Raw genomic sequence first — 12,578 nt, 5'->3', positions numbered from 1 at the left:
AAAAAGCCAAGCACAATAATATAAAAGGTCACATATTTGAAATTGCTATTTTGAGCTTATGCAATTGGAATAATGTCGATTCTAATATTTGATATCGACAAGAAGAAGCGAATATCAAATGTTTTAAACAGCTTTAATAGCAATGAGGCTCTTTCCATAAGAAACGCAAAAAAATATTTTAGATAGCGGTGATATTCTACCATTGTTAAATTATATCGATAAATATTATTCAATTATTGAAATAGCCCTAACTGAATTACAAAAATCTGATTTATTAATTTCCGAGTTCTTACATGTTCTTAACGAAGTCAGAAGAAAAAAAAAATGAAAAGAGTGTTATACCGAAACACCGATTATGATGTGGTTTGATAGACAAGTGAAAAAATTGTGAAGGGCTTTGACATAAATAACGAAAGTTTGTACAAATATGCTCCTCTTATATATGAGGATGTCGAAAGATCCTTCTCGCCTTATAAATTGATATTGAGTATCAAACGAAATAGTTTGATACCGGAAAATATTGAAAAAATACATAATGTACAATTAGCAGCTCATCGAATTATATACTTTTATTTTAAGATTTCCTCTAGTGCTACGGAACAAAATTATTAATATGCTACCATCTGTACGTATTAGAGACTTAATGCGAGCTGGCAACGTTCAGTCGTGCATTTCACTCGACCTTATACTAAAAGCAGTGAAAGATAGCTCATTTTCCCGCTCGCACAGCTCCTACTGAATAAAAGACAGATGAACTAACTATCAACGCTAACCTCATGTAGTCCTATACCCAGCAGGGTTGAAATCAGGATGATGATTTACTATCAACACAGACAGTTCATAGTTTGAATTAAAAAGACCGATGAACCATTAAGACCATGCAGGACGAACGTCATGTCAGTCAGTATCGGAAATACATTTCCTCATAGTTCGTGAATGAAATATACAAGCCTACTATGAACTTACTAACTACTACAAGCCTACTGTGTTTTTTTAAACAGGCGAGTAATAGTGGTTACTGTAAAAGTTGCACTTTAGCTTCAGGACCTAGCCCTCCTATGCCTTTGAAAGCACGCGAATTACTAATGCAATTGTGAATTAATAAGTTATTGATTTTCCAGGTTTATATATATTTCTAATAATTGTAATTTTCTAGTAATGACTGTTACAGTCGCATTAAGAAATCCATGATTATTCCAGGAAATCGTAAAGGTTCTACATTTTTCAAACTTGGCACCCAGTCAGTATGCCATTATTATATCGAATATTATTAATTTAAATCTTTCCACTTGGAATTTGGCATTAGACTTACAATTCAATATCATACTTGCCACAATCGAACGGCGAGATCGTAAAACAAAACCGAGACAAATTAAGCTTTTTAAAATAAGTTCATGCCAAAACTCCGTCTGGAAGAACGATCTTCTGTATTACCTTATGATGTATAATAGCACCCCATATGCAATATAAGCAAAAGACGAAATATAGACATGGAAAATGACTAGACAAGTCAAAAATTAAGAAGGACAAAAGAAAATAGAGGGCCAATTGCAGATTCGTAATGAAGAGGAAGGTCAAGGTGATAAAAAAGGACACAATGAAGAACAATGTAAAATGCTTTAGGCTTTGCTTATTTAGTAGATTGTGACAGTTAGTAAAGATTATAAAAGTAAAGTAAAAGTACACACTGTTAAAATTTTTATTAATTTTATTGAAAGGGAGAGATGTAGTGTATGCACATAATGTACCACAGACATTAGACAATATAAGTTACACTGCGGCCCGCCGTTCCCGCACTACGACACTAGACAGTGGTGTGAGCGGACGTATCGCACGTGTACGTGAAGTAAACACATGTTGTTTCATTGAGCTATCCCTATACTAAGTAGCGTAAACGCCACACACATAAATTTATTAAAGGTAGATAGTGAAAGGAAAAAAAAGTGTTATGTATGAATTTGAAGAGATATAAAGCGATAGCAAGGCCGATGAAAATATCGCCGGATCGTGTGAAAGATGACATGAATAAGAAAGGTGTGAATATGGAAATGACGGCTGATAGGAGAGAGTGCAACAAAAATACAAGTTGTGTCGACCCCATCTAGCGTGAGATATAACAATAAATAACAATAAACTGCCTCTGCCATTATCACTTCCACGCAGGGGTCCCGGGTTCGATTCCCGTCCCGGGAGAAATATTTGTATGGCCTACATTTATTTCTCTCGTGAGTTTGGGTGTAATTTGTGGTTGTTTATGCGTGTGTCCATAGCACCCGCGGTACAAGGTTTCACTAGTGCGGGGCTATTAAAAAAAAGATATAAAAAGCTGAAGGTACAATATAAAACCCTGCCTACTAATACTAAACAGTCCACTTACACCAGAGGACATTAAACCTGTCGGAGCCAGGAAAGTCGTTCAGTTGTCCAATGCTGTTGGCCTTGGCTCTGAACTGTAATTAGTGGTGATCACAATAGATCAACTGATTGTCGCAGTGATGAGGGGCAACATATGCCCCGAACGAAGCCACCCTTATAATAATAATAATAATAATACACCAAGAGGTCTTATATACTTATTCTAATGATGAAAAAGGAGGTAACCACGTGAAATTAGAGTGTTAATGTCGGTACGCCATGAGTACGTCCTCTCGCTTCGAGAATTTCCATGGGAATGATGATGGAACGAACCAATGTTAGAATAGTGAAAGAAAAAAGAATTCGAGGACAAAATATTAACAAACAAATATATTGTCGTACCAACGCCTTCCGATAATCGAATCAGATTGTATTGTACGGAAAAATCGGACTTGTAGTATCCTATCACTTTTCTATGAGCAATGTTTTGTCTCCAATACATTGCAATCGCTCACTTGTTTCCCCCGCTCTCTTCTTGCCCGGTTCACTAACGTGTCAAGTTACCTTGCGATATATGTTACACATTTTATACCTAATTGGGGTAATTAGTTTCTTGCTCATTCTTCTCAGGGGAATCTGCCTTACGAATGAGCGGTAGAGTTTAACCATTGTGACGATTTCAAGTGTAATAATGCTTACCTATGAAATAAAGATTATTTTGAATTTGAGTTTTTTGAATTTGAATTTGAATTTAATTAAATCTATTAAATAGTAAAGTCTATTTATTTTATCAGGTCCACAATTTTAAATAACTTCTACCCGTGCAGTGAGCCGCCAGATTCATTACTGCAAAGACGCCTCTCACCTGCAAAGTGTACGCGTAGCAGATTGAGATCATGTCCCCAGCCTTGTGCGCGATGGAAGCCCTGATGGTGAGCGGCCTCCCGGGCTGCTTCTCGGCGTCCGTGTGGGTCGTGGTGGGCGTGCAGTCGTGCGCGATCAGATACGCTCGGTCGTATAGCGCGCGTGCGTTCGCGCCGCTGCCGCCGACTTCGAAGGCGTTCACCTGAAATTATACATTAAATATATTAAATATATTCTTACTAAGCTGTAAAAGACGTTATACTACATAGATATAAGTTCATTCCTTGTCATTAGGTAACACTTGCATCACCATGTTGAATTTGTTGTTATGGCGTTTTCAAATAACTAGTTAAATTTTGATACAAAATTACAAATCGATAAAACTGCGATAACCCAGCATTTATATCACAATAGACAGGGCTGATCAAGATACGTGTTGCGAATTATTTATAATTTTTATTCAAAAAAAAAGAGAAATCGACTTCAACCTATATGAAGTCGGTTAAAAATACATTACGTCAGATATTTGAAATCATCGTTCTATCTCTCGTTGAGTTTGTGTGCGTTGTATGGCGCTATAGCCCCTCATTACGGGCGACTCAACTGGACTTTCTTTGAAATAACAATTAGAAAAGAAATTTTTTATTAGCAACTTGAAATACAATGACAAAATATGTAGTATTTAAAACCTGTCTGACAATATGGTAAGACTAGAAAATCCGCACTTTAGTAAGCAATACCTACATACACCCGCGTGTGAATGAGTTCATTTTTTATTTATTTATTGTATGACCTGGATACAAAGTCCTTCAGTCGAAAACATTTTAGAACTAACAAAACAAAAGCTTAGAACTTAGGACAAATTCAAATGAAGTAATTATTTACATAAATTGGATGTTAAGAATTAAATATTTTCTGCCGTACTTATAATAAACTTATAGAGTGGGATAAAAAATTCATTCAATAGTAAGTCCTGAAGGCGGCGGGGAACATTGACTTGATTTCGCACACAACTGTCGCTGTCACTTATGTCTTTCAAAAGAAGAGACCATTGGTTGTTGAAGTTAGGGCAGTTGAAAATAATATGCTGTAAATCTGCTTCTTCTTCAGTGCAGTGGGTACATCGTGTGTTATTTAGGACCTTTATTCTATTCGAGTCGGAACCAAACAATGGCCAGTCTCATACGCGTGATAACAATAATGAACTTCCGACTGTCGAACGCTCTGGTGAATGAGTTCGTTCTGTGAAGTACTGCCACCACGTCTATTTCTGCCACCAAACAGTAATGTAAACATTACTGAGTTTCGGTTTTCAAGGGTAAGGCTGCTGGTGAAATTACAGGCACACTTACCTCTAGGATCCCACAAATAGTATGAATCTCTTCAGCATCATATTCCAGTCCCCACTTCCGAATCCTCTGCACGACGCTCTTCTCATTCATCGGGTAAATATCTCCTCTAGCACGCCGCAGGTCATTGTGAGACTCCATAGCCGATAGAGCTGTCCATTTCGCAGGATCGGCTTTTTTCAGAAGCAAACACCTGAAATAAATTGTCTATTCATTAGGAATTTTTATTTTAATTAACCGACTTTAAAAAGAAGGAGGTTTTCGTTTCGACTTTATTTTTTGTGTATGTTACGCGACAACTCCGACATTTATGAACCTTCATAGAATTGAATAGAAATGCCACGGCACATAGATACAAATAAGAGATTAATAATACTTATATAAACGTAACAAAATAGAAAAAAATTAAACATAATCTCAGTAAAGAGTACTAAAAAAAAAACGATCTCAAAAGAAAGTGCGTGAAACGGGCTGAAATGGGCTACTACCGAGGTATCGCCTTTCCAACAAAAAAAGATTCATCAAAATCGGTTCACAAATACCGGAGTTATCGCGTACAAACGAATTGAGAACCTCCACTTTTTTAAAGTCGGTTAAAATACATTACATATAAATATACGGAAACAAAAAAAAAACAACATAACTAAAACAGAACAATTACAATTTGTACTGTTATGTGTGTGTATCGAGGACAGCGAAGGAAACTGCGGTTTAGATAGGAAAAGGTGTATTATTATAGAGCAAAAACAGACAGTAAAAACAGCAGAAGAAGAAGCACACAGTCAAGAAAAGGACATAGAGACAAACAGCTAAACATAGACTAATTACACATCCTAAAACTACAAACAGGGCCTGTCCTCGACAGTGTTGTGCCTCACGTGAAAGGACCTCATTTAGCTTATGACACAGCCTTAAATTGGACTGTGGCGCTGGTTTTCATTAACCCCTAAGGATTATTTCGAGGAGGATTTTGTTGGAAAAGGGATACCTCATTGTACCTCAGTGGTCCCATTCAAATTTAAAAAAATATTCCACCTCTAAGCGCGTATCCGATTCGTATTTGTTTCGAACCCGAAACTATGCTAATCTAGAAACCTCGGACCCACTTCGGATGCCGCTTGTGCACTAAGGCCGATGAGAATCCGAGAAAACACGCTCTCTTGTACACCTGTACATAAAACGACACTTCGGACACCTGTGACATTTCGGACCGTCATTTCATATTTGGGGATGAATCCGGTAATTGGATTTCACTGGCATATGGATGTAATTCCATAAATTTTTGAGATCGGGTTTTTTTATAATAAAGTTAGAAGTAATTACTTTCTACTGAAAGCTTATATACTTCGATAAGCTTTTAGACAACCTCAGTTTGTACAGTGGGTGGTCTTGGGTTCAATTCAGGTTACGAACAATTTGGGAAATCTTTTTTTAAAATTAGTTCTGGACTAGGTGTTCTGGGTCCGTGCCCCGAAGTGAATGCCGGTGCCCTGACGCTCATAGTATAGGGCATTCACAAGTCTGAGACCCGGTAATTGGTGTCATTGTCTGGCACATTATTATTATTAATATAATAAAATTATGGCCATTTTGAAAAATATTTAAGGGAAATCGAACAATTCTCGGTCTAAATCGCGTATTAATTTTTTTTTACGAGTGGTAACGGCTGTCTTTCACAAATCCGAAACGTGCGTTAGTTTGTTTGAAAGAAAACAAATAAACATACGCGACTTAGAAAAAAAATGCGAAAAAATTGTTTAATTTCTAATAATATTGCCTTGCTATACTTGTAGCTGCCTCTGTGGCCGAATGGTTACCATCCTGGACTGTCACGCAAAGGTCCCGGGGTCGATTCCAGGGCAGGGAGAAATACGCCTACATTTATTTCTCTCTTGTGCGTTTAGGTGTAATTTGTGGTTGTCTATGTGTTTACGTCCATGGCACCCGCGATACAGGGTTTCCTTAAACGGGGCTATGAGTGTATGCGTTATTATATATTAATTATATTACTTGTAACTGCAGCACTTGAATTATAGCTGCTCGGATAAAAACGTGATATAAGTATTTTAGAATCTAATCAACAAGTTTATTAACATACTTAAATATATCTAAGCAATATTTACAACAACAGCAACAAGTTTAGTGTTAATAACAACATAGAAACTTGTTGCTTAGGTAGGTTATCTAAAAATATGTTTCTCGCGTTTTTCTCCGAACCGCTATATTGCAAGTGCTGCATTTACAATTAGCAGGGCAGAATAATAAATGTTGTTTGTTTCCAGAAAGTATTTGATTGTAATGTCAGCATATTAATAAAAAAATATTTTAATAAGTTAACGTGTTTGTATTAAGGAAATGGACAGAAATCAGTAGCTACTACTAGCGGCTAGTACGACAGGACACGCCTATCGCGAAAACGATATAAAGCGCGACATACTCCTATTCTCGCATAGAGATCTCGCGCTTTATATCGCGCTTGTTCGTGCTAATCCTATAATTATAAATTATCCAGAAACGAACGTACCTTAAAGGCATCAAGGCATTATAAGAATCCTTCAAATCCTCCAGGTTGGCATAATTTGGTGATATGGTTTTCAAGGTCTCACACTCGTAGGTCGAGTGGCCTGTGTACTTTCCTTGGCCGAAACAAGAACTACTGCACATCGGCCATTTGCAGACTTGGCATCTGGTGTTGAAATGGTTTATGTTTAATATAGAGAATAATAATTAATATTATTTATTAGACAATAAGTTAAAATATGCATAAGGTACAATAAAAGCTTTAATACTAGAAATTAAAACTAGGATTAAATTATATGATTATAATTGGGTCCCCGAGGCAAGGTGCCCAAGATGCTGGCGTCTCGTTCCCCCTTTGTATGGCTTTGCTAATGCGTAGGGCAGGGTAGCTACCGACCTTTGGATTTCCCAAACCGACAATTAACTTTTGTGACCCCATGGGCCAAGGGGTCGACTCCAAATAGGTAGTCGGAGCCGAAGTCCTGGTACTTCTTTATTCTTTCCGCCAGCTCAACTGCGGAACCAGCCCTCTTGCCGGTGTACTGGAGATGGTATGAGGCAAGTGTTTCGGCACACGTATGGCGTCCCACACCACTTTCCGGCCCATATTCCAAGGCATGAGTGTCATTCCATCCGGGCGTTTGCCACCTGATCGCCAGTCGCCATAATTTACTTTTAAACTGATTTAATTCCAGTCGTATTAGTGCTATAGGAAGGGTACTGTACATGCTCCAGGGGTCGCTCACTTGAGGCACTAGCCTTTAGAGAACCGGATGAAGTCCATGACAACGGTCTGCGATAACCCTGTCAACAGTCTGATCTGGGGTCAGAGCCTGAACTTATAAGTCCCTAGGCTTGCATAGGTTAAGTACCCTTTCGATATAACCAAGAGGTTGATATGGAGGATCACTATAAACTAAACTTATGTAGAAAGATACGGGGCTGTTGAATTAGTGTATAGTAAATCAACCTATCGCAATAAACTCACGGTTGTTTATAACAATCTGTTTAACAGCATCACACGGAAATTATGAAAATTCCTTTATTTTCGCTGTATTATTTTAGTAGACAGTGGAAAGAGTTCGTCCGGGGAAGTACTTCCGCCTTGTCTATTTCTGCCGCCAAGCAGTAATGTGAGCATTACTGCGTTCCGGTTTTGAAGGGTATAGGTGCTGGTGAAACTACAAACACATGGGACTTATCCACTTCTCAGGGTGACGGGCGCAATGGCAGTGCTCCTCAGATCTTTGTGCTTTAAATCTCTGAGTGCCACTGTAACTGAGTGTCGAATAAGAGTGTCGTTTACCACCAGGAGACTTGTTCATCCCGTCACTTGATATCACAAAAAAAAATTCTGTTTCTGACTCAATGATGACTCAAAGATCGCTTTTATAAATTAATACTTAAACAAATGAAAAAATTACTTCACTCATAAGAATTTCAATTTTACGACCTACTACTGGGCAGTGGTACCCTCCAAGGAGCAAGTTTAACCATAGTCCAACACACTGGCCAAAGTGTCCAGCCCACACGTTTTCCAAGAGCGTAGATATTTCGATAAGCATAACTAAATTTTATAATAATGTATACGTAACTTAGAATTTAAAAAGTCGCAAGTGCATTGCGCCTGCACTACAATGCCAAGCAGTGAGAAGCAACCATTCTCACAATAGGCCACCACCACTCCCACTTGGAACTTATTCAATGAACTGTAGACATGCAAAATGGAAGTTATTGTACTAACTTAGCAAAATTGGTCTCATCAAGTTCTCTATAGCATCCGAGGCAGATAAGGGCGCAACCACTGCATGGGCCGACGGCTATGGCGGGCTCTTCGATGATCACTTCACCAGCCCTCAAGTCGCGGCTTGCGACCAAGTATCTGAAAGTTTTTAACTTTCTTTAACATAAGCATCACAATTATATCTACATCAGTGTTCTGTGGGCATGAGTTTTCTTTATGGTTTCCATATAGTTCACCATGCCATGCTATAGGTCTAATCAAATTCCAACGTTACCGATGTTACAAGGATAGGATGTTAAAGGACTTTACATGTCATGTTACAATTTTTGCAGTTTGTCGTGTTTTATAAATATTATAAATTGTAATGTCATTCATTACATTTCACTGTTTATTGCAATGATTATTGTCCTGTTTACGAAAACGTACTTTAACTGTGAAGGAAAAAATAAAATTACTTCAAAAACTCGCTGTAGCGTTATTAATTTTGCAGCTGTCAAATAATTTGTCGGAGCGTTGGATGCCTCGACTTCAACCAAAGAATGACAGGAAAGAAAATTTATCGCATGAGCTGCTAGAAATAATTCCTGGTGCTTTCATGCGAATAATTTATATCACAAAAAATTTACTGCTGCATTCGGACAGTTATAATTGCTAGAAAAGAGAAATGTGCTTTAGAGTCGTGGCTACGTGAAATTTAACAGAAAATTCGGCTTACCTGCCCATTACGTCCGAGTGTTTAACTTCGTAACAAAGCTCCTTCTTTGGTTTCTCTTTTTCCTCTTCATGCCCATTCTCTTTAGTGTCCTTTTCGACTTCAGGTTCAATGATATTTTCCTTGTTCCGTCCTCCATCGTCCCTCGCTCGCTTCTTTTGCTGCACAAATAAACACATTCTTAGAACATCGTCCATAAAACAAGAAAATTATGTTTCCGTTCAGACGAAGCCGCTTGTAATTGGCGGATATTCATAATTTGAAAACTTACGCAGAATAAGCGGCGGAACATTTGTAGATAAAAGATAAATGCGAGTGTCTCGGATGTTAGATGGTTTTTTTATGAATGGAGACAAGATTTCTGTGTTCACCGGGATTGTATCTGTATAACTGCATGACGTAGAGGATTATGAATGGGTTTTTGCCGGTAGGCGGTGTCTAGATGTATTTCTGTTCACCACTTGACTGTTGTGCCAATGGCTTGCTGTAAAAATCTATTTCATAACCCTGCCAATGATGTTTCTGTCCGTGAAATTGAATTATTTGGGGCTCAAACACATTGGTTCCATACAGTGACAAGGACACTAATTATTCCAAGAAGTTACTTCTTTGGGCATACAACAAAACAAGAAAAATCAATCACCTTATTGACTCAGTGTACCTTCGTACATATAATCGCGCCTTTGGATTTTCATTATGGGTACTTCGCACAATCCCGAAAAACTTCTCTAGTTTCACTTCATCATCAATATTTCCAAACAATAACTTATTCTTTTCACTACACACTACAATCTTTTTTAAAAATATTCTCGTTTTGAAATGAGAACATCCTTTGTGGCCGTCTTCTTCCAATGTTTATTTGTTATCCCTTTCGCTACTATACTTTCATCCATCCGCTCCATGTGCCCAAACTATCTCAACATTTCCTTTTCTATTTATGTCACGTCTTCTTTTAATCGCATCGTTCACTGATCACAGTATTCCTCACACTGTCACATGCAAAATCGCACATCACATACTTTTCTGACTCTGTAACCAATGGTTTATTATTGCTGTTATTAAATTGTAAATAAACTGACCAGAATGGCACAGAACATTAGAAACTTATTACAATTAACTTCCATTATGGTTACTGCTTTAGACACGTGTCTGGTAGTACTCGGAAAAAAGAACTAACACTCGAAGATATCTTCCTAATGTACCGCTAAGCACTTGTTTATTCTCGTAAATCACGGACAAGGTTAACGTTCTCGCACCATTATAACAGATTTACATCTATTTTTGAATAGGTATACCCGCGACTTTGTCCACATGTTTCAACTATGCCTCAGTATTTCTTAATAAAGAGTTTTTCAACAAGGACATGCCATATTCGTATTTTAATAAAACATAGAATAATTGAGATATCAACTGAAATTTATTCCAGGTGCAGTACACATGTTACATTTAAGAATGGAATTCGATCTCGTTCATATGACCACCGCGCGAGCACGTTTGCAGCGATCAATTCTTTGGAGCCAATTTTCCATCACTCATATCGGCCGAAACGTTGGTAATTTTGCGTTTGATATTGTGACCTATTAATTGTAACCCCTTAAAAAGTAATCCAACAGCGTTAGATCGCACGAACGAGGTAGCCATTCAATCGGAACATTTCGCGACATCACACGATTATCGAGCTTCCTCTTCAATACATCGATTGTTTGACCGCTGAAAACGTGCTCGCGATGGTCATACGAAGGAGATTGAATTCCATTTTTAAATGTAACATGTCTACTGCACCTGGAATAAAATGCAGTGCGATATCTTAATTATTCTGTTATTTATTGAAATATAAAATTGTTATGTCCTTATTCGAAAACCCCTAAGATTGTTTATAAAAGAAATGCGTTATACTTTTTCAAAAGAATTCATGTTTAGTAGAAGTGGAGCTTTGTGAAAGAATTCGTCCCGATAAGTACCGCCTTACCTATTTCTGCCGCCATTACCGCATGGCAACAACAACAGTATTTAACTGTGTTCCGGTGTTATAGGGTAACGGTGCTGGCAAATGGGACTTGTCAATTTTACATTTACATGTCCAGTAGGTTGTAGCATAGCCTTGAGAACCCTGATGATGTCGTTGTAGAGGTTTATCATTAAATTTCCGTCATTTACATGATGAGAGATTGCACGTTCTTTCCCTTAGGGAGTTTTGTGAGAGTGACGACGGAACGAAGCAAAGTACGAATAACGAAGAAAAAGAATTAAAGAACAATACAGGAATAAGAGAAAAAGCTCCCTCCTGGGCATGATCTACCTTGGCAAACTAGGAAGTCCCTAAATAGGCTGCGGACCCAAGTCGGCCGAAGTAAGGAGTGTATGCACGGGTGGAGTTACAGCTGGGAAAGTTCATGTCTGTGTGGTCTCTCCCCAGACAATGGCACATATTTTGTCCTGCACTGCGTGTCCCTTCATCTGCACAGGCGAGGACCTGTACGACGCCACTGATAAAGCTGTCTCAGTCGCTAAGTACTGGTCCTCACAAATATAAACGTCAGAGTCGACACGCCAAGAAGAAGAAGAGAAAAGGGTGATAAAAAGGTGGATGACGATGAAGGAGGTCGCATCGTCACAAAAGTGTCGGGCGTGACTGTCCCTAACACATCTTTGCGATTTTAAGCTTTGAATGCACTGCAACTGTCACGTGTAGATAGGCGTGTCGCTTACCACCAGGCGCACGACTTGTTCGATCCGTAACTCAATATAATAAAAAAAGTTTTAGAGATTACTCTAAAATTAGTCCACGGCGACCATGATTAGTAATATAATTGGGATTATAGCACCCCGTTAAACCCTTTTTAGGGGTTGTTGGGGTTCACGAAAGGAGATTCTCGCAATGAAGCCTGGCGCAACCTGGTCAACAATCAGTGAATATCGTACGCCGATTGGTAAATCTTTTAGCCACAATGGCGAACATGTTCCATGTACAGCATGCTGGCAACTGGTGGAGTGGTCAGCGTGGATAAGCGACAATATAGTGTATACCATCGAT

General features: G+C 38.4%; 1 protein-coding gene across 1 annotated transcript in view; it reads right to left on the bottom strand.

Annotated features, from left to right (window-relative positions):
- The window catches only part of LOC113232280 (SET domain-containing protein SmydA-8-like), a 64,741-nt gene that overhangs the window by 23,864 nt on the left and 28,299 nt on the right, over positions 1–12,578 (bottom strand). The window contains exons 3-7 of the mRNA XM_026466951.1: positions 9,548–9,705; positions 8,833–8,970; positions 7,093–7,254; positions 4,572–4,761; positions 3,221–3,421 (exon numbers count right to left, since the gene is read on the bottom strand). Of these exons, the coding sequence (XP_026322736.1) occupies positions 3,221–3,421; positions 4,572–4,761; positions 7,093–7,254; positions 8,833–8,970; positions 9,548–9,705 (849 nt within the window). The remainder of the gene's footprint in view (positions 1–3,220; positions 3,422–4,571; positions 4,762–7,092; positions 7,255–8,832; positions 8,971–9,547; positions 9,706–12,578) is intronic.

This window comes from Hyposmocoma kahamanoa, unplaced genomic scaffold (assembly GCF_003589595.1).
Source record: "Hyposmocoma kahamanoa isolate Upper Pololo Valley unplaced genomic scaffold, ASM358959v1 68, whole genome shotgun sequence".
In the NCBI taxonomy this organism is placed as follows: Eukaryota; Metazoa; Arthropoda; class Insecta; order Lepidoptera; family Cosmopterigidae; genus Hyposmocoma; species Hyposmocoma kahamanoa.
Note: the sequence above shows the minus strand (reverse complement) of the source record. Positions and strands in the feature narration are given on the sequence as shown.